Genomic DNA, 23944 nt, shown 5'->3' with positions numbered 1-23944 from the left:
TATGGATTGGTAGGGTCTATATTCAAACTTTAGACAACAAAAACCTTACACCCCAATTTTAAAATAATTAAATTGATATTAAACTCAAATATAAGGTACTTCCCTGTAAAATGTTTAATTATGTGGTGTAAAGAAACATTTCAATACATTCTCATTTTTTATTGTGCACAACTTTCTTGATACTTTCCCAGTGAAAATGTCATCCTGCAGGATTCTCTGACCCTACAACATTTTACACAGTGATTGATGTGTTTAGTAACTAAATTATATTTGTCCATAACTGGCTACAGCAAAAGAGATAAAATAAACAATACTCAGTAGTTGTTTTCAAAAGGTAAGTCCCTGGCCTGCAGAATATTGACAGACAAAAATGTGGTATTTTAAAAGGCTTGTGAAATTTATTTTTTAAGCATATATATTGCAATCCAGTACAGTACTTACTATGTATAATGTGTTTGTAAAATATTGATAGAAAAATTGTATTTTTAAAGGATTATACAACTTTTATTTGTATGCACAGATATGGTAATGCAGAACTACTTAATAATATATAAATATAAATATATATATATATATATATATATATATTATATTATATATATATTAAAAGTGACTTTAATGTCCCTTAAAGCATTTTTGCGGAAGTTAAACTGTAAATAGCCAATTTGTGATGGTGAGAACTCTTATCAGAAGATGGAAATGTTTACAGTTTGCCTATTCATTCTAGCATTCCGATCAGGGGTTGCCAGTGTGAGATGAAAGGAGCTGTGCTTGGAGTATAAAGTCTTTAGGTTAAGAGCCAGTCTCACAGATGTCAGTGTCCCGTCCCATTTCTGTCAAAGGGATCTGCCAGGCCACGCCCTTTATGCAGAGCTCTTTATGTGGATGACAGGAGGGCTAATCTTCATTGGCTGGAAGTTTTCATTCTGAGCTTCACAACTTTTTGTCTGAGCCCTTTTCTCCCTCCCATTCTGCTTCCTCTCCAGGCCCCTTACTCCCACAGCCAGCCTCCCACCCGTTAGCCCTGGGCAGTGGTCACTGGACACCTCACGTCTCCTCTTCTCTTGGACCCACTACCCAAAAACTGGACTCCCTGTGCCTCCCATCAAGTTTCCATGTGAGCAGCACCAAGCACATCAACATGTCCAGGTCTGATGAGGTCAACCGGCTTACAGAAAATGTATATAAGGTAAATGCTAAAGGTGCTGTACTTGCCTGATGCATGAACATCTCCTTTGTAGGGGATCTCTCCTTTAACAGCTTGCTCTTTGGTTATTGCCTTCTCTCATCTAACTCCGTTGTATAGTGTTCTGCATTTAATTCTGCATCAGTATTAGTTTTAATAGTGTTTATCACCAATATTATTTTAATTATAATGCTTAACCTCTTCAGTGCCAAAAACGTCACGGTGACACTCAGCAATTCTCACAATAACTAATCACAGTGATTAGTGGGAGGAGTTTGTCTTGCTCTATTACACACAGACACAATATAAAACATGTCACTGTGTTGAGGACACACAGGATTCTGTGTCCACTGGGCATTCCCCTGTGTGTACTGGTAGTGCAGACCCTGCCTAGCACTGATAAAGAATAGAGCAGATGCACCATGGTTTGCTAATGGGGATATTGTGTGCAACAGCTCAGTGTAATCTACTTAACTGCTTTTCTGCATGAAGAGTTGCCGTTGCATAGCTCTCTAACAACAAAAGGTTAATAATAATAAAAAAAAGCATGTGATGTGTGAAATACATTTTCTCCTCAAACATGAGAACATTTTGTTGCCAGTTCAATTTTTCAAATGTAGCTTCAATTAGATATAGATTTGGAAACTCTTCATAGACTGTTATTTTCTACTTTTGGAGGACTTGTAAATTAAAGAATAGAACGTTGAAATACTTGTGTAAATAATATATATGTACCATATTCCATTAGTATGAAGAGTTTAGACTTGTATTTTAATCATTAAATTTGTGGAAATGAATCATGATTCATAGACATTTTTTCTTTTTTTTTGTACACACCCTGACACAATAATGATGAATTGTTGTATGAGCAAAGCCTGCATTGTGAGGCTTTTTTTTCTGTCGTTCTGTGTATTTCAGGGCCTCATCTTGGCTAAAATTTCCCTGAGTATCTGCTCAGTTTAATTGCAGCAAAAGCCTAAATTTTCTTCCAGAAAATACAGCTGTGAATAGGTCTGTTCAAAATTAGCTTATAGCCATAAAAAATGCTACAAAAAATACACAAAAAATTAAATACATTTTCATGTTTAAAAAAAATGCATGCTTCTCCCTTCTATCTTTTATTTTGTTATTATTTATAATAATTTAAAGGGTATTGTAAACTAAACAAAATATCAGTTTCCATGTAAAATAGTGTATTTCAAAATGTATTGCAACACCTTGTTTTTGTAGGAACTGAAAAGGTTTTCTCTAAAATAAAAGATGACCCTATCAGCCAGTGAGGAATAGATACGTAGGTATCAAATATAACAAAAACCCACACTCCCTGCTAATTTAAATTTCTATTAAAGCCTCTTAACAAATGCAAACAAACATTTTATTGTTTTTCGGCTACTCTTTTTACACAGTAAAGAAAACATTTGAGTGCCACGTCCCTTTAATTATACACTCATTGAGAAATTATTTATATGTTTGTAAATATAGTTATGGTTTAAACAGTGCATTATTCTTTCTATATTATTTAGTATTAGAAACATGTCTAGAAATGTGAGTCCATTATATGACAACACCGATCAATACATTTTCTATTGTAATAATTATATTAAACTCTTTGGCTACATTTAATTTAATTAAAATGACAATAAAATAGTCTCTTTCCCAAAAATTGGGGACACGTGATATTACTAATGCTAATGAAGGAAGTGTCACTCTAATGTTGTGCAGTTACATCTGTATTTAAAGTAGATACACTCAGGAGCAGTTTGCCTTATTGATTTTTGTTTTGTCTTGCTCCTTCTGTCAGTTACAGCTAAAGAGATGAGCATAAATCTCAGCCCAGGAGTCTTTGTTTTCTGTCTGATGAACAATGAGTCTTTTTTGCAGGGTTGCAGGAATATTAAGGACACACCATATGCTGCTTGCTGATTTTTTAGTATAACCTCTTGGTGTCTTCAAAACTCCAAACACTATGTACAAAAATAGTGTGTTTGAGCATTTTATTATTCCACTTATTGGTTACATATAACTGTGTTTTTACCACTGCAAGGAGGTTAAAGGGACAGTCTAGTCAAAATTAAATGTTCATGCTTCATATAGGGCATGCAATTTTAAACAACTTTCCTATTTACTTTTATCATCAAAGTTGCTTTGCTCTCTTATGCTAATTTCTAAGCCATTGAACTACCTCTTATCTCAGTGCATTTTGACAGTTTTTGACAGTTAGACATTGCTAGTTCATGGATGTCATATAGATAACATTGTGCTCACTCCTGTGGAGTTATTTAAGAGTCAGCACTGGATGGCTAAAATGCATGTCTGTCAAAAGAACTGAGATAAAGGGGCAGTCTGCAGAGGCTTAGATACAAGGTAATCACAGAGGTAAAAAGAGTATTAATATAACAGTGTTGGTTGTGCAAAACTGAGGAATAGGTAATAAAGGGATTATCTATCTTTTTAACCAATAAAAATTCTGGAGTAGACTTTCCCTTTAATCACATAGCTAATATCAGCTCCAGAGCAGCAATGCACTTCTGGGACTTTAGCTGAACACATCTGGTGAGCCAATGACAAGAGGTATAGCCAGCGCCACCCACCAATCACAAGCTAGTGCCCAGTAGTGCATTGCCACTCCTGATTCCACCTATATATGCTTTCCACTAAGTATGCAGAGAGTGAAGAAAATGTGCAGATAAAAGCAAACTGAAGGCCTCAAAAAAATTGCACGCTCTCTCTGAAATATGAAAGTTTAATTCTGATTATGTCCCTTTAATATCTTACATTTAAAGAACATTGTATTTTTCTTTTGCTTGGGATGGGTGTTTTGAAGTGTATTACAATTGTTAATTTATTTTTTATTTAAAAAATTGCAGCTCGTGCTGAATAAATGTACTTTTTCAAAAAGATCACTATATGGCAGCAGTTTTGCAAGAATGTTATCCATTTGCAAGAGCACTAGGTGGCAGCACTATTTCTTGCCATATAGTGCTCCAGACACCTACCTAGGTATCTCTTCACCACAGAATATCATGGGAACAAAGCATATTTGATAATAGAAGTAAATTGGAAACTTTTTAAAAATGTTTTACATGCCTGATAGAACAGTTATGCCTACAGTGACCTTTTCATTCCAAACCTAACTGTTAAATAATTTGCCAACTTTGTTGTTCATGGAAGTTGTCAATCTGATTAATTATTTTAAATTCTTTTTAGGTAATTATTCTTAATCTCCACTAGTAATGGTGGGGCAGGGTGCCGCCTGGGTTGCATGCACATAGCTGTATGTAGAAAAAATCCATTGTGTATGTAAATTCCATTTTTAACTCCTAAGGCATTATATGATTGACTCCTACATTTTATATAGATTTGTCAAACCATAGACTAGATTATTTTTTTATATTTTTTTCATACAAAAGTTTCATCTTATGATGGGTTGTGCCCACATGTCACACTGCTATTATTGGGTTACAGGTGCTGTCTCCTAATTCTTTACGACTCACACCTGCTTTGCTGCATTGCCCCTTTAAAGGGACATTATACACTAGATTTTTCTTTGCATAAATGTTTTGTAGATGATCTATTTATATAGCCCATACAGTTTTTTTTATTTTTTTTTAAATAAATGTATAGTTTTGCTTATTTTCAAATAACATTGCTCTGATTTTCAGACTCCTAACCATGCCCCAAAGTTTTAGGAGAATACTGATGTATACCTACTCCAGCTTGCTCCTGTTTGTGTCAAGAGGCTTTTCATATGCAAAGGAAGGAGGAGGAGGGGGGTGTCTGCTCTTTTTGCTGTAGAACCACTTGCAGTGGGTGTTCCAGCTAACCCTTTTAACAGTGCTAAACTGAGACCTTTTAAGTAAGTTTTTCAACAGTTTTATACTGAATTTTTAGATCAGTATCTGTCATATTATTCTTTATAGTAGGGCCTATTACATGCAGTTAAATGAACATTGGTGTATACTGTCCTTTTAAATATAAATGGATTTGGTCTGAGGTGGCTCAGGGGACATGCATCTGAGCTGAGATCTGGTTTATGTATAAAGTTATTTGGTTGCTGGGGAGACTTACTTAAAATGCTCGCGGGGCATGCATCTTATTTGAAATCTAATGTTAGCATGCTGATTGCATACATTTGTTGTAGCGATATGCATCTGATATAAGGCATGCAGCTGTTATCATGTAGCTGGTGTAAACAGGCTGCTGGAGATACCCAGGTGATAATCAGAGGTGTTGGCATGTAGATAGCATCAAGTGGTTGCTTGGGATGTAGATCTCATCTGAGGTCTGTTTGGGCATAAACCTGGCATGAAGTTACAACAGGGACACATGTTTTTCATGTTGAAGAAACAATGAATCTGGTTTAGGGCTTAATGAGAGCATGAGCTGGCATAACTTTGGTGCAGTGAGACATACATTTGGCCTCAGGGTCTAATTTTCACATACAACTAGCAGAAATAGGCTGTGGGGACAATGGGTCTGCTCTAGGGGTGATGTCAACATATTGCCAGCAAAGAAGAGGTGCAGGGTCCACAGTTCTGGTGTGCATAGTGAGCATACATCTGGTACTTGGTATTGTTTATCTCAGGGTTTGAAAAACCTAGGCGCCAGGGAGCTACTGGCACCTTAAAATAAGAATCTGGCGCCTTGGTTTAGAGCCTCCAACACACCCATTGGTGCCCTCCACTTCCCCCCATCCTTTCTAGGCCTCGCAGCTGTGAAGTACAAATTTATTTTTTGGCCAAGCCCTCCCTCTAATACCTACTGCAAAACCTCTTTACCAATGATGCGACACAGGGTAGGGGGAGAGAGGGAGTTAATGTCACTTGATTTCCTGTGCGATGACGGATGGAGCTGTAAGTAACTTGGTCGACAGATTAGGGGCGAAAAGGCGGGAGTGTGTAAGCATATATGTAGCCCTGCTCTGCAATGCAACAGGTTTTTTCACAAACAACACAGACAAAACATTGGATTTGTGCAAAATAACACAGGAAATATTTAGTTACAAATTTGACATTGTGACCTGAAATAACCATTGATTAGATAAATAAATAAAAACCCTTATTTTAGGATAACTAGACATTGAAGGCTAATTTAGGTGTATAATTGGAATATTAAAAGCAGCTAACAACTTTTTTTTTGTGTTTGAAAATATTTCAGTTAAAAACAAGAATGAAAACAGAATGACTGCCTTTGGAGATGAATAAACACAAATGCAAGTTTCCTTTCCACTCCTAGGCCTCTAGTTATCAAGCCGTCAACCTCAAATATGCTGGAATTCCGCAGCGTATTTGTGGCGAGGCTGATTCGCCTAAGTTATCAAGCCCTACACACCGGCAAAAGTAGAATATAGTCACTCCAGATGTTCTGAACACAAGTTCGGCACAATCTAACTACTTTTGCTAGTTATAAAAAAACTAGCAGGTACGCTCAGCACTTTTCCGGCCCTTTTTCCGCTCCGCTCCGGATGGATGAAGATTGAAGACGCCGCATGGATGAAGACTTCTATCGGATGGAAGACCTCTTCAGCGCCCCTTGGATGATGACTTCGGCTGCTGCGGATGTCCTCTTCTGTTCCATCGGTGGTCGGCTGGCTGAAGACGGCTAAAGGTAGGGAGATCTTCAGGGGGTTAGTGTTAGTTTTTTTTAAGGGGGGTTGGGTGGGTTAGAGTGGGGGTATGTGGGTGGTGGGTTTTAATGTTTGGGGGGGGTTGTATTTTTTTTTACATGCAAAAGAGCTGATTACTTTGGGGCATGCCCCGCAAAAGGCCCTTTTAAGGGCTGGTAAGGTAATAGAGCTGTTAACTTTTGTAATTTAGAATAGGGTGGGGCATTTTTTTTATTTTGGGGGGCTTTGTTATTTTATTAGGGGGCTTAGATTAGGTGTAATTAGCTTAAAAATCTTGTAATATTTTTTTATTTTTTGTACCTTAGTTTTTTTATTTTTTGTACTTTAGTTAGTTTATTTAATTGTATTTAATTGTAGCTACTTGTAGTTAATTAATTAATTTAATTAATTTAATGATAGTGTAGTGTTAGGTTTAATTGTAACTTAGGTTAGGATTTATTTTACAGGTAAATTTGTATTTCTTTTAGCTAGGTAGTTATTAAATAGTTAATAACTATTTAATAACTATTGTACCTAGTTAAAATAAATACAAAGTTACCTGTAAAATAAATATAAATCCTAAAATAGCTACAATGTAATTATTAATTACATTGTAGCTATCTTAAGGTTTATTTTACAGGTAAGTATTTAGTTTTAAATAGGAATAATTTATTTAATGATAGTGTAGTGTTAGGTGTAATTGAAACTTAGGTTAGTTTTTATTTTACAGGTAAATTTGTCTTTATTTTATCTAGGTAGCTATTAAATAGTTAATAACTATTTAATAGCTATTGCACCTAGTTAAAATAAATTTAAATTTGCCTGTAAAATAAAAATAAATCCAAAAATAGCTACAATATAATTATTAGTAATATTGTAGCTATATTAGGGTTTATTTTATAGGTAAGTATTTAGTTTTAAATAGGAATAATTAATTTAATAAGAGTTAAATTTATTTAGATTTATTTAATTAATATTTAAGATAGGGGGGTGTTAGGGTTAGTGTTAGACTTAGATTTAGGGGTTAATAATTTTATTATAGGTTGCGGCGGTGTAGGGGGGGCAGGATAGGGGTTGATAAATTTATTATAGGTTGCGGCGGTGTAGGGGGGGCAGATTAGAGGTTAATAAGTTTAATATATGTGGCGGCGGGGCCCGGGAGCGGCGGTTTAGGGGTTAAACAATTTATTTAGTTGCGGCGGGGTCCGGGATCCGCAGGATAGGGGTTAATAAATTTATAATAGGTGGCGGCGGTATAGGGGGGGCAGGATAGGGGTTAATAGGTATTATGTAGGTGGCGGCGGTTTAGGGGTTAATAACTTTATTTAGTTGCGGGGGGCTCCTGGGGCGCCGGTATAGGTGGTAGAACAGTGTAGTTTAGTGTGGGTGCTTAGTGACAGCTTATCAATAAAGCTGTAAAAAAGCCGAAGAGCAGCGAGATCGGATGGGTGATAACTATCACAGTCCGCTGCTCATCGCCCCCCGTACTCGGTGCGCGGCTTTTTGACAGCTTTTTTGATAACTTTGGCGAGCGTATTCAGGTCCACGGCGGCAATGTGAGGCGAGCTTAGGCGGGTGTATTGGGGCCAGGGAAGGCAGGTAAGTAGACACGTTGATAACTAGAGGCCATAGTCACTTGTAAACATTCTGGATAAGTGGTAGAAATGTATTTAAGTTTTAAAGGGACATAAACAAGCAAAAATTAATGCTCTAATGCATTAGAGCATTTTCTTATTGAACATTTGTTTGCATATAACTATGTGTACCCCTGCAAAGGGTTAAACACATAGGCAAAGTCAACTCCAGAGAAGCAATGCATTGCTGGGAGTTAGCTGAACACATCAGGTGAATCAGTGACAAGAGGCATATGTGTAAGCAACCAATCACCTGCTTGTTCCCAGTAGAGCATTGCAGTTCCTGATCCTACCTAGGTATGCTTTATTATAAAAGGAATAAATGAAATATTAAAATAAATTAAAAATGCAATAAAAAATTGTATCGTTTAAGGGACACTCAAATCAAAAATAAAAAACTTTCATGATTCAGATAGAGCATGCAATTTTAAGCAACTTTCTAATTTACTCTTATTATCAATTTTTATTTGTTCTCTTGGTATCTTTTTTTGAAAAAGCAGGAATGAAAGCTTAGGAGCCGTCCCATTTTTGGTCAAATAAAGATATCAAGAGAACAAAGAAAAATTGATAATAGGAGTTAATTAGAAAGTTGTTTAAATTTGCATGCTCTATCTAAATCATGAAATAAAAAAAATTGGGTTTAGTGTACCTTTAAGGGCAGCCCCTGCGAGTGTCAGTGTGGAAAACCATGTCTGACCTAGCGAAATCTTTAGAATCGGCCCATTGTATGCTAACATTGAAATGCTTTGTTAGACAATTGGGGGGTGTACTGTATATGCCTGTCTCTTTAAATGTGTTATATGTGTTTGGACTAGTCTTGTTAGGAGAAAATGAAATGTTCCTATAAACGTGACAGAAAAAAAGATAAATAGGGTAACATTCAAAAATCCAATTTACCAAAATAACAGCAGTTTTAGAGTTAAAATGCAGTAATAATCTTAGTATGTTGTAAAATGTAATGAAAACACGCAGCTATGTGACATTAATAATCTATAAATAACATATGTGGCTGGCAAATATTAGCATTGCTAAGGCACCATAAGGACCATGGAATGAAACTTTAATGGGACACTCTTATTGGTTATGGAACAAAGACTGCACCCTGCTGCCAGCTTAAACTAAAATGAACAGGAGCACAATAAATGCTCCCTAGGAACAAAGACAATGATTCCATTGCAGTCATTACAATCATTTTCTGTTTACACAGGAATCTGTTGTTGGAAACAGTAATTTATAGACATTTATACGTCCTGTATATTCTTCTTTTAAGCTTGTTAAATTGTGCTGGATAAAAAAACTAGCATGGCTTTAAATGAGTCTTGTGTTTTATAGCATCTCTTTATTTTCCATTTAAATGACTGTACATTGTTAAAATAAAAATAAGGATATTGTTTTTTTTTTTAAAAATATGAGTCACAAATACGTTGCTTGAGAGTTATACAGCAATGCATAAGAGTTTATAAACTAAGGGGCTGATTAAAATCTATTGATCTATAATTATCGACATGTTAATGGCTGCAGATTAGCCCATTTCAATGTTGAGGTGATCGCAATCAGCTATTTTGATTTGTTTATAAGCAGAACTTTTTTCCTGATTGTTTCTGTAAAAAATAGACATATAATGCCCTTGTACAAATCCCATATGGTTTTGGATGACAACAGGTTAATTGTATACATCAGCTAATGGCATCACTACACACTGTAAACATGGATCAATTAATATACAGGCTCTTCAACCTGTGATGAAATCACTATGCACCTAAAATTTCCATTTTTTTTTGTTCTTAATTTGGTTCATTTGGTTTTTTTATTACAAATTTGGGAGATTATAGATTCAAATAACAATTTTGTTTTATTTTCAGGAGGTAACAATTTTGATCTTTAGAGGTATTAATGGCAAAAGCTTTTTAGGATTGTGATCACTGGAGAAAAACACTGACTATTCCTACCGGCATTCAGATATTACTATCTGGTTAAAACAAAAGTATGAATATGATCAGCCTGTGAATTTTAAAATACATAAATGCAAAGGTCCACTATAACTGGACAAGAAGTGCAAACACTGTCAGATGTGTAGTGCATGAGTATTAATAGAAAGTAATATACAATTCTGTATTTTTCTGCTTAGGGTGTGCCTTTACACTTGTATTTATAATGTTTTCAGCTGTTAATTATATAGACCTAAGATGATAACAGACAATAGTATACAATGTTGAAACAGCTTTTTTAATTTATTTATTTAAATCCTGAGAATTAATTAAAGGAACATAAAACCCAAATTCTTTCTTTGTGATTCAAATAGAACATATATTTTTTTAACAACTTTCCAAATTACTTCTGTTATCAAATTTGCTTCATTTTCTTGGTATCATTTGTTAAAGGAACAACATTGCTCTCCTCAGTCTATATGGTATGCCTTTGGTAATTCCTTTGGTTTGGGGTAAAAGAAAAACTACTTATATACAATTGATTCACTCCTACTGAGATTTATAATCATCAGATTAGTTACTTGCTGTTGCATTGGGTAAGCTGGTGAAGTGACCTTGGCCAACAATTAATACACTATCATTTTATAATATTTAATGACAGTGACAAACATTTGATATGAAATACAATCAGTGTATATGTATACTTTTACTGTGAGGTTGTTGCTAATAAATAGTTGAGTTAAACAGTGGGGATATAAAGTATTATATGAATTAAATTAGAAGTTAAAGGGACATTAAACACAATATAAATGCTAGAGAGAATGATGCATTCAAAGAAAAGATTAGTCTGAGAATAACATGTAGATGTTTTTTTTTAAAGTTTCATTAAATGTTTAAATAGTGATACAATAAGTGTAAAGTTTTAATGTCTATAAAACAATGGGAGCTGCCATGTTGTAACTTAGGTTAACTTCTCTCCTTTGGCCAATTAGAGACGTTTATAAATAGGTCACAAGAGTGTGCAGCCAATGACTGTGTGGAATATAACAGTGTTCTGCACTTCCATTTCTAACAGGAACTGAAAGCTGACATTTTCAGAATAGAATTACAGAAAAAGAGGACAAAATAAATAATTAAAGTATATTGTAGACTTTTTTATATATATACAATTAATCATTTTATATTTCCATCTCAAAGTGTTTAATGTCCCTTTAAGGATAAAAAAATGAACATTTCAAATAGTTTAAAGTCTTTGCATTTGGAGTACATTCAGCTTCACACATGGAACACCCCTGTTCAGCCCACTAGCAGAAGCAGGAAAACTCATTTTACAATTAGGAAAACAATATGCTTTAAATTACGTATTACAAATATAATTTCACAGCATTTTTTTTCCATGTGCAGTGTAGTTTTATTACAATTTCTACTGTACTTAAATATATACTTAAACTTTTTTATAAAATACGATTTTTGCAGAAGACCTTTTTTAACGGTTTTTAAGTAAATTAAACAATACAATTTTTTACTGCATATTTTAATTTCAAAAATTAATTTATTCATTTTGTATAGCTTTTAAATTAAGATTTTTGTAAGTCCTATTGTAAAGAATGCATCACCTTCACATACTTAAAGTGATTGTAAATGCTAGCGTTTGTGAAACGCTAGGATTTACAATTGGAACAAATAAAGGGGACTTTCAGTCATGAAGTATAAAATACTTCATGCTGATAGATCCTATATTTGTTGGAAGCGTTCGCCGCACTAAGCTGCTCAGGCAGTCCACGGCAGAACGCTATTTTGCTTTGAGGTGACGTTTCCACCTCTTAGCAAACAGCTGTGCGGGCCAGCCGGCACTAAGCTGGATAGTTAGCACGGCTATTGGCTAAGAGGTGGAAACGTTACCTCACAACAAAATAGCGTTCTGCCGTGGGCTGCCTAAGCAGCTCAGTGGGGCGAACACTTCTAATAAATAAAGGAGCTTTCAGCATTAAAGGGACAGTCTACACCAGAATTTTTATTTTTTAAAAAGATAGATAATCCCTTTATTATCCATTCCCTAGTTTTGTATAACCAACAGAGGTATATAAATACACTTTTTACCTCTGTGATTATCTTGTATCTAAACCTCTGCAAACTGCCCCCTTATTTCAGTTCTTTTGACAGACATCCATTTTAGCCAATCAGAGCTGGCTCACCTGAACTCCATGTGCGTGAGCACAGTGTTACCTTTAGGACACACATGAACTAACGCCCTCTAGTGGTGAAAAACTGTAAAAATGCCCTGAGAGAAGAGGCAGCCTTTAAGGGTTTAGAAATTAGCATATGAACCTCCTAGGTTTATCTTTCAACTAAGAATACCAAGAGAACAAAGCAAAATTGGTGATAAAAGTAAATTGGAAAATTGTTTAAAATTACATTCTCTATCCGAATCATGAACGTTTATTTTGGACTAGACTGTCCCTTTAAGTATTTTATAATTCATGAATGAAAGTCCATTTTATTTGATCCAAAGGTAAATCCTAGCGTTTCACAAATGCTAAGTTTAACAATCACTTTAAAGGCAGTGAACACTCCTTTGTGACACACACTGTTCTCAAGTTAAAAACTTCCTTTATAGAAAGGCGCTTCATAGTACTGGTGAGATTTCTTAGAAAATATCACATGCCCAGAGAGCTTTAGATTATTGGTCCCAAAGAATAGCAGTGCAATAAGAAACATGCAACTGTTAAAGGTAACTGTTAAAGTATTCCATGATGAAATATGCCAGCTAAAATGAATAATACTAAGCAAACATAAACTATGCCAAGAAATTCTTCAATTTACAAGTGTCCATTGGAAGAGTGTCAAGGAAAGTGTGCCATAGTGGAATGATAGAGATAAATTGTATATGGAATAAATTCAGATATAGACAGGTGGTATCATGAGTTACATTTTGATTGCTATATTCTGAAATTAATATATTAAACAATGCATTACGTGGAACTAGCTGGTAATTGGTGGCTGCAATATACCTATTGTTATTGGATCACCAGATATTCAGCTAGGTCCCAGTAGTGCATTGCTCTGGAGCTGACTTAAACTATGCATTTAAGTTTTTTGCAGGGGTTAAACATAGTTATATGCAAGTAATGGTGCATTTTATGTCCCTTTAAAGAAATATTAGAAGTAAATGGACATAAAAGTATTTAAAATGCTCTAGTGAGTTAGAGTATTTTCTTATTTAAATATTGCTAGCATATATAGCAAAAGGCATATCCTGATCTGAACCAATTATGACTGCCATATATGCGTATAGCCACCCATCAATCGCCATGTTCAGTACCTCCCAACATTTGTGGCTTGGTATTAGGTACTTAGGAGGTTGAGGGGGAACATTGCTGTTTTGTGGGCAGGGCTGGGTTGGGGCTAGGTGGGTCACGGTTAGATAGTGGACTAGATCATGCGTGTGCCTGACCGGTCAGTGGACATGTCTAGGTGGCACATGGGCATATCGGGGTGGTCATTGGGTGGGGCTAAAGGAAATTCTGTAAATCAGCACATATGGCTGTCTCAAAATGACATTGTGACAGAGCTCAGAATTAGTACCTACTGCTCTCAAATAGGGACAGTTGAGAGGTCTGCATGCTCAGCTTTGGATAGAAGGGTATTGATATACCGGAGAACCACTTTTGGGTGTTTTAACACAGTTATAGTGGAGAAAATGATATAACACATGAGTGTTCCTATTGCACTTTATGCATCTTTAAAATAATTTCCTGAAATTAGAAATGTGTATTTAACTCTAATGTTGTTGCCCTTGTTCTTTCACAGATCTGAAGCAAATTAGTCAAGAGCTAAGATATGTAGGGATATCATGTTTGTGTTTTTTTTAAGTCATGTATTTTTTTAAATCAATAATATGTACATTTTGTGGTAAGGGAGTGCTTAGCGAAAATATTATGCCTGTAAGGGTACATCCTACTAAAAAAGTTAAGATACACAGTGTAAAAGATCGCCAGTGTTTAATCTAGAGGATACTTAAACCAGTGCACAAGAGGGCATTCTAGTGTAAAAATAAAACTCTTTCATTAGAGCATTTGATTTGTTTAACAAAATCCTTCTTTTTCTATATGTTTAATTACTGCATTTTATGTTTAAAAAAAAAAAAAAGTATCTTTTACCTAATGAATTATTGTATTAATTTAAAATTTTCAAATAAAATATCAGGTTAAATTTTTAAAGTGTTTCTCTACTTCTGTTAACACATGAGTTTTTTCCCATTTATTTATTAAAGTAAAATAAGGATTTTGTATAAAAATAAAATGTTTTAAAATCAGTGTGGAATTGATTTAAATTAAATTAATTTAAGACATGATTTAAATCACGATTGAAATCTCTAGTCAGTAAGACCAATTTAAATCGATTTAAATCATGGTTGTCAATTTTAGAATAATAACTTTTCAGATTATTTTTCCAGTTATATCAGACCATTACTAATTTGGTTAAATATCAATAGATATGCAAAGATAGATCATTGAAATTGGGAGGTGAACTATCTCCAATTTAGGGCCAGATAACGAGTGGAGCGATAATAGTTACACACTAACGATAAGGGGTTTATCGCGGGTGTTTACGCTCATCTGGTTTACCGCTGGTATTACGAGTTGAAAGTAAACACAACCGTTTGAGCGAAATTGTGATTTACGCTAGAATGATTACTGCTCTGGTTAACTGTTTCGCAAAACAAAGAAGTGTCACAAAACACATAAAAAATATATTACAAAGTACAGTTACACATAGATAAGGAGGACACAGAAGTGGCACCTTTTAAGGGGGAAAACAGGATTTATTATGTATAGTAATAGAAATTACAGGGGTCTCTTAAAGATACCCTGGTGCTACCCACTCCTGATAAGTATAATATTGGGGTATGGAGCTCGGAAAGGGAGCTATAGGGTGCAGTTATTTCTAAAATGAGTAACTTTCTTTCAACAGATTAAAATCTATTTTAGTATAAATTTGACCAAACAATATATATTTAAGTGAGTAAAAATCTAAGTAAAAAAAAAAAAAAACCTTTTCCAAAATGAGAAGCTCTTTTAGGACTTAGTAGGTATGGATATATACAGGGAGTGCAGAATTATTAGGCAAGTTGTATTTTTGAGGATTAATTTATTATTGAACAACAACCATGTTCTCAATGAACCCAAAAAACTCATTAATATCAAAGCTGAATATTTTTGGAAGTAGTTTTTAGTTTGTTTTTAGTTTTAGTTTTAGCTATTTTAGGGGGATATCTGTGTGTGCAGGTGACTATTACTGTGCATAATTATTAGGCAACTTAACAAAAAACAAATATATACCCATTTCAATTATTTATTTTTACCAGTGAAACCAATATAACATCTCAACATTCACAAATATACATTTCTGACATTCAAAAACAAAACAAAAACAAATCAGTGACCAATATAGCCACCTTTCTTTGCAAGGACACTCAAAAGCCTGCCATCCATGGATTCTGTCAGTGTTTTGATCTGTTCACCATCAACATTGCGTGCAGCAGCAACCACAGCCTCCCAGACACTGTTCAGAGAGGTGTACTGTTTTCCCTCCTTGTAAATCTCACATTTGATGATGGACCACAGGTTCTCAATGGGGTTCAGATCAGGTGAACAAGGAGGCCATGTCATTAGATTTTCTTCTTTTATACCCTTTCTTGCCAGCCACACTGTGGAGTACTTGGACGCGTGTGATGGAGCATTGTCCTGCATGAAAATCATGTTTTTCTTGAAGGATGCAGACTTCTTCCTGTACCACTGCTTGAAGAAACTGTCTTCCAGAAACTGGCAGTAGGACTGGGAGTTGAGCTTGACTCCATCCTCAACCCGAAAAGGCCCCACAAGCTCATCTTTGATGATACCAGCCCAAACCAGTACTCCACCTCCACCTTGCTGGCGTCTGAGTCGGACTGGAGCTCTCTGCCCTTTACCAATCCAGCCACGGGCCCATCCATCTGGCCCATCAAGACTCACTCTCATTTCATCAGTCCATAAAACCTTAGAAAAATCAGTCTTGAGATATTTCTTGGCCCAGTCTTGACGTTTCAGCTTGTGTGTCTTGTTCAGTGGTGGTCGTCTTTCAGCCTTTCTTACCTTGGCCATGTCTCTGAGTATTGCACACCTTGTGCTTTTGGGCACTCCAGTGATGTTGCAGCTCTGAAATATGGCCAAACTGGTGGCAAGTGGCATCTTGGCAGCTGCACGCTTGACTTTTCTCAGTTCATGGGCAGTTATTTTGCTCCTTGGTTTTTCCACACGCTTCTTGCGACCCTGTTGACTATTTTGAATGAAACGCTTGATTGTTCAATGATCACGCTTCAGAAGCTTTGCAATTTTAAGAGTGCTGCATTCCTCTGCAAGATATCTCACTATTTTTGACTTTTCTAAGCCTGTCAAGTCCTTCTTTTGACCCATTTTGCCAAAGGAAAGGAAGTTGCCTAATAATTTTGCACACCTGATATAGGGTGTTGATGTCATTAGACCACACCCCTTCTCATTACAGAGATGCACATCACCTAATATGCTTAATTGGTAGTAGGCTTTCGAGCCTATACAGCTTGGAGTAAGGCAACATGCATAAAGAGGATGATGTGGTCAAAATACTCATTTGCCTAATAATTCTGCACTCCCTGTACTATGCTTTATAGTATATATATATATTTTTGACTCACTTATATATACATTTTGTTTGGTCAAATTGATAAATTTTGAAAAAGGTTTTTTAGTTATTAGAGCTTTTTTTCTGGTTTGATAAAGGCCCGTATACGGGCTGAAACGCGTTACCTTGACTATTTAACTCCTTCTTGTCTGCTGGCAGTGTGTAAGGGGTGTTCCCACCCAATTCCGAGTTATCCAGCTATCAACCTGGAATCTTGAGCCCTTTTCCCTCTGACATCTTCCTGCAGTTTTTTCCTACAAGCCCTGCTGGTTCTTCTCCTCATTTTGAGAAGGAATCCTCCTAAACAAGGCCTTTTTTGCCACCTGGGGGAGAGAAGTCACAGATGTTTTTGGGCTTAGTAGGTATGGATATATACTATGCTTTAAAGTGTGTATATATATATATATATATATATATATATATATATATATATATATATATATATTTTACTTACTTTTTTCTCACTTATATATATATATTTTGTTTGGCCAAATTTATACTCAAATAGATTTTAATCTGTTGAAATAAAGTAATTTTAGAAATAACTGCACCCTATAGCTCCATTTCCTAGCTCCATACCCCAATATTGTACTTATCAAGAGTGGGTAGCACCAGGGTATCTTTAAGAGACCCCTGTAATTTCTATTATTATACATAATTAATCCTGTTTCCCCCTTAAAGTATGACGACTAAAGTATGAATGGAAACGGTAGACACTAATCTGATTAGTCGCCATGATTTACGTCTAGTTGTACTGCCGTCCAAAGCCGTTGGGACTTTGAATGCAGGGCTTTTGAAAGTGGTGACCAATCAGAGATGAGCAGATGTTTTCTGATTGGTTGCCGCTTTATTTAAATTTCGAAAAAAAGGTTTTTTAATTATTACAGCTCTTTTTCTATATTACCCTATACGGACTGAAACGCCTTGACTGTAAAGTCCTGTTTAACTCCTTCTTGTCTGCTGGTTGTGTCCGACGCCGACGTATCCAGCTATTGGCCGGGAATCTTGGGGCCATTTCCTTATGACATCTTCCTGCAGTTTTTTCCTACAAGCCCTGCTTGTTCTTCTCCTCATCCTGTGAAGGAATCCTCCAAAACAAGGCCTTTTTTGCCACCTGGGGGAGAGAAGCCACAGCTCTTTTTGGACTTAGTAGGTATGGATATATACTATGCTTTAAAGTATATATTTTTCTTTACTTATATTTTTTCTTATATATATATTTTGTTTGGTCAAATTTATACTTAAATAGATTTTAATCCCTTTCCTAGCTACATACCCAAATAAAGTACAGTTACACTCATAATAATACTATCTGATAAAAAATATTTTTTTTAAAATTGCACATAAAAGTTATAAGGGCTTAAATATATGAGGTCTCAGGTGTTGTGCTTGGATAAAAGGCATGCAAAGGACTTTAACATTGAGATACATACATCATATACATGACTAAATATGTATATGTAAGTGTACATATATATATGTATATGTGTGTACATATGTATTTATGTACTTATATGTGTATTTATGTATTTACAGACATACAGTGGGGAAAAAAAGTATTTAGTCAGCCACCAATTGTGCAAGTTCTCCCACTTAAGAAGATGAGAGAGGACTGTAATTTTCATCATAGGTATACCTCAACTTTGTGAGACAAAATGTGGAAACAAATTTGCAAATTATGTTGGAAAATAAGTATTTGGTCAATATCAAAAGTTAATCTCAATACTTTGTTATATATCCTTTGTTGGCAATGACAGAGGTCAAATGTTTTCTGTAAGTCTTCACAAGGTTGTCACACACTGTTGCTGGTGGTATGTTGGCCCATTCCTGCGTGCAGATCTCCTCTAGAGCAGTGATGTTTTGGGGCTGTTGCTAGGCAACACAGACTTTCAACTCCTTCCAAAGGTTTTCTATGGGGTTGAGATCTGGAGACTGGCTAGGCCACTCCAGGACCTTGAAATGCTTCTTACGAAGCCACTCCTTCGTTGCCCGGGTGGTGTGTTTGGGATCATTGTCATGCTGAAAGACCCAGCTACATTTCATCTTCAATGCCCTTGCTGATGGAAGGAGGTTTGCACTCAATACATGGCCCCATTCATTCTTTCATGTACACGGATCAGTCGTCCTGTTCCCTTTGCAGAGAAACAGCCCCAAAGCATGATGTTGCCGCCCCCATGCTTCACAGTAGGTATGGTGTTCTCTCTCCTTCAAACACGACAAGTTGTGTTTGTACTAAACAGTTCTACTTTGGTTTCATCTGACCATATGAAATTCTCCCAATCCGCTTCTGGATCATCCAAATGCTCTCTAGCATACTTCAGACTGGCCCGGACATGTACTTGCTTAAGCAGGGGAACACGTCTTGCACTGCAGGATCTGAGTCCCTGGCAGTGTAGTGTGTTACTGATGGTAGCCTCTGTTACGTTGGTCCAGCTCTCTGCAGGTCATTCACTAGGTCCCCCCGTGTGGTTCTGGGATGTTTGCTCACCGTTCTTGTGATCATTTTGACCCCACGGGGTGAGATCTTGCGTGGAGCCCCAGATCGAGGGAGATTATCAGTGGTCTTGTTTGTCTTCCATTTTCTAATTATTGCTCCCACAGTTGATTTCTTCACACCAAGCTGCTTGCCTATTGCAGATTCAGTCTTCCCAGCCTGGTGCAGGTCTACAATTTTGTTTCTGGTGTCCTTCGACAGCTCTTTGGTCTTCACCATAGTGGAGTTTGGAGTGTGACTGTTTGAGGTTGTGGACAGGTGTCTTTTATACTGATAACAAGTTCAAACAGGTGCCATTAATACAGTTAATGAGTGGAGGACAGAGGAGCCTCTTAAAGAAGAAGATACAGGTCTGTGAGAGCCAGAAATCTTGCTTGTTTGTAGGTGACCAAATACTTATTTTCCACCATAATATTCAAATAAATTCTTTCCAAATCAGACAATGTGATTGTCTGGATTTGTTTCCACATTTTGTCTCTCATAGTTGAGGTATACCTATGATGAAAATTACAGGCCTCTCGCATCTTCTTAATTGGGAGAACTTGCACAACTGGTGGCTGACTAAATACTCCCCCCCCCCCCCCACTTTATATACACATATAAACACATACATATACATATATATATATATATATATATATATATATATATATATATGGATTAAATAGCTTTGCTGTCAATTGGATGAAAATATGTAAAAGCATATTTATGCAATATTTATATTTAATAAAGTGTAATACTGTGTTTGTACTGTAAATATTTTACATTCCAATGTTGTGCACATAGCAGAATATGCTATTTCTAAATAGATATTCCTATATATATATGTATATATCTATACCTATTTTTAATCATGTATATATAGTTATAGATATATATTGTAACGAAACACCGTCAGATATATGTAGAAATATGTATTTATGAATAAATAGAACATAGTCTTGTATGTGAAGAACATTGGAATGTGAAATATTCATATTTTCATGTCGAGTTCGCGTACATGAGAATATGCGATTGGGTTTGCGCGCGAGTAGGGTGTTTTCCCCCCACACTTTTTTTGCTCCATTGAGTTCTAGGTGGAACACGTGAACATGCAGGCAATATTCTAACTTCGACTTTTTGCGCTCGTTGAGTTAGCGCAAGAGCGAAAACAGTTTACTTTAATAATATGAGTGCAACCCAACAAGCGCAAAAAAGCTTATTTTAATTTAAATAGCGCTCCACGCGTAATCTGGCCCTTAATAGGTTAATCATTCATATCAACTTTTCAGCTGTACTTTATTAGAAGAAGAAAAATAATGACTACTTTAATAATAACAATTTCAATATTTGTATTCAACTAAAGAAAAATAACCATTACCATAACAATAGGAATTTAAATAGTTTTATGCAACTAAAACAATAACATTATATTTATTTTTTAATACTTGCCCCTCCCTCCTCACACTTCCAGTCCTTGTGCAAATGTATTCCACTACAAACAATTTTGTATTCAGTGAGCTTCTTAAAACTTAGTATGGGTTGATTCTGCATACTGTGAGCTCACTGCTTGCCACTGTCTCACCTACTGTGTTTATGGAATTTATTTACCAAAAAAATTAAAGATTACACATTATAGCCATGAAAATACAGCATCTTGCTATATAATTAAAAATGAATGATATATTTCAGTATGAATAACCTTTAGATTATATAGAAACTATCTTGAGATAGATATTTTAAATATTTTTTAAATAAAAAAATCTAATTTAAATAAATAAAAACTGATTTGATTAAAAATAATCTGATTTTTAAAAAATAAAATAAAATTGATTTTTATCCACCCTTGTTTTAATAAAATAGAAAGCTTTATTTTTGTAACAGATTTTTTTTTTATTATACAATGTCCCCTTTTGCATGAAAGAGAATTCCCAGACTGTAGGCTGCCAAGGAAGGACTCAGACCTTGAGATTAGTTTAAGAAGCTAAAACAGAATCACAGTGTTCCCACTGAGCAGAGCAAAATAGATTTCGACTAGGTGCAGAAAACATTCTTATTTGCTATTGTAAATAGACTATAAATAGAAAAAATAACCATAATTACAAGATAGTATTAGTTACTAAAGTTTTCACACAGCTGTTTTAAATCATACAGGCTAAAATGTTATGTAAACTGCTATTGGTAGTAATAGAGATGGCCATTTTTCTGATAGGTTATGTTAATTGCATTAACCAATCAGAAGAAGGTAATGGTTCAATTTTGACAGTAAACCGTCCCATTTTAAATTGTTTTTGTTAATCTGATAACAATTGGGGGTTGATCACTCTTTTTCACAGTTTAAGGGTTTACTACACTACAGAAAAAAATGAAAATAAATAAATAAAAAAACAAACATGTATTTTATAGGTGCTGGCAGACAGTACTGAAGATGGCCGCAAGCAGTGGGAGGAGGAGAGTTAGAGAGCTATATGGGTGGGGGATCAGGGGGTGGAAGGGTTGAGAACGATCACTACACTGCAAAAAATAAAAAATAAAAAAAATATATATATAGACAAATAATAATAATAATAGTTACTGTCTGCAAGTACCTAAGATGGTGGTGACCAGTGGGGGGTGAGGGAGGTAAGAGAGCTGTTTGGGAGTGATCAGGGGGTGGGATGGTAATCTCTACAGTAATGCTAAAATTAACCTTACAAGCTACCTGATTAATACAATAATAGGGAATGATAGAATTGTGGTGCACAGCTGCAATTAGCAGCCTTCTAAAAAGCAATGGCAAAGCCATGTATGTCTGCTATTTCTGAACAAAGGGGACCCCAGATAAGCTTTTAAAGCCATTTTTGCCATGATTGCACAAGCAGTGTTTAAATAATTTCAATGAGAAACACAAACGGCTAGATTACGAGTTTTGCGTTATGAGTGGTGCGGTGCTAACTTGCACGTTATTGTCACCGCTCACTTCCCTACAGTGCTGGTATTACAGGTTTTCATAAACCCGGCGTTATTAGGCAAGAAGTGAGAGTAGAGCAAAATTGTGCTCCATACCGCACTCCAATACCAGCGCTGCTTAAGGGGAAACTAAATTTATGTTTACACATAACACCCTAACATGAACCCTGAGTCTAAACACCCCTAATGTTACACTTATTAACCCCTAATCTGCCGCCCCCGACATCGCCGACACCTACATTATACTTATTAACCCCTAATCTGCCGCCCCGACATCGCCGACACCTACATTATACTTATTAACCCCTAATCTCCCGTCCCCAATGTTGCCGCAACCTACCTACACTTATTGACCCCTAATCTGCCACTCCGGACATCGCCGCCACTATAATAAACCTATTAACCCCTAAACCGCCGCACTCCCGCCTCGCAAACACTAGTTAAATATTATTAACCCCTAATCTGCCACCCCTAACATTGCCGCCACCTACCTACATTTATTAACCCCTAATCTGCCGCCCCCAATGTCGCCGCCACTATACTAAAGTTATAAACCCCTAAACCTAAGTCTAACCCTATCCCTAACACCCCATAACTTAATTATAATTAAAAGAAATCTAAATAAAACCTACTATCATTACCTAAATAATTCCTATTTAAAACTAAATACTTACCGGTAAAATAAACCCTAAGCTAGCTACAATATAACTAATAGTTACATTGTAGCTAGTTTAGGGTTTATTTTTATTTTACAGGCAAGTTTGTATTTATTTTAACTAGGTATAATAGTTACTAAATATTTATTAACTATTTACTAACAACCTAGTTAAAATAAATACAAATTTACCTGTAAAATAAAACCTAACCTGTCTTACACTAACACCTAACCTTACACTACACTTAAATAAATTAAATTAATTAAATACAATTACCTAAATTATAAAAAAAAAACACTAAATTACACAAAATAAAAAAAGAAATTATTAGATATTATAGCCCTATCAAATAAAAAAGCCCCCTCAAAATAAAAAAAAACCCCTAGCCTACAATAAACTACCAATAGCCCTGAAAATGGCCTTTTGCTGGGCATTGCCCCAAAGAAATCAGTTTCAATTGCCCAAACCCTAATCTAAAACTAAAACCCACCCAATAAACCCTTAAAAAAACCTAACACTAACACTAACCCCTGAAGTTCCACTTACAGTTTTGAAGAGCCGACATCCATCCTCAACGAAGCCGGGAGTAGTCTTCAGCGATTGCCAAACCCTAATCTAAAACTAAAACCCACCCAATAAACCCTTAAAAAAACCTAACACTAACACTAACCCCTGAAGTTCCACTTACAGTTTTGAAGAGCCGACATCCATCCTCAACGAAGCCGGGAGTAGTCCTCAGCGAAACGGCAAGAAGTTCTCAACGAAGCCGGGAGAAGTCTTCATCCAAGTCGGCAGAAGTGGTCCTCCAGACAGG

At 35.7% G+C, this 23944-nt stretch overlaps 1 protein-coding gene across 1 annotated transcript in view; it reads left to right on the top strand.

Annotated features, from left to right (window-relative positions):
• The first annotated feature begins 958 nt into the window (after positions 1-958).
• LOC128638617 (brain-specific angiogenesis inhibitor 1-associated protein 2) overlaps positions 959-23944 on the top strand; it is a 276667-nt gene continuing 253681 nt past the window's right edge. Inside the window, exon 1 of the mRNA XM_053690680.1 lies at positions 959-1189. Coding sequence (XP_053546655.1) covers positions 1142-1189 — 48 coding nt within the window. The 5' untranslated portion in view covers positions 959-1141. The remainder of the gene's footprint in view (positions 1190-23944) is intronic.

Source organism: Bombina bombina, chromosome 8 (genome assembly GCF_027579735.1).
Source record: "Bombina bombina isolate aBomBom1 chromosome 8, aBomBom1.pri, whole genome shotgun sequence".
Taxonomy (NCBI): Eukaryota; Metazoa; Chordata; class Amphibia; order Anura; family Bombinatoridae; genus Bombina; species Bombina bombina.
This window is presented reverse-complemented; position numbering and strand designations above follow the sequence as displayed.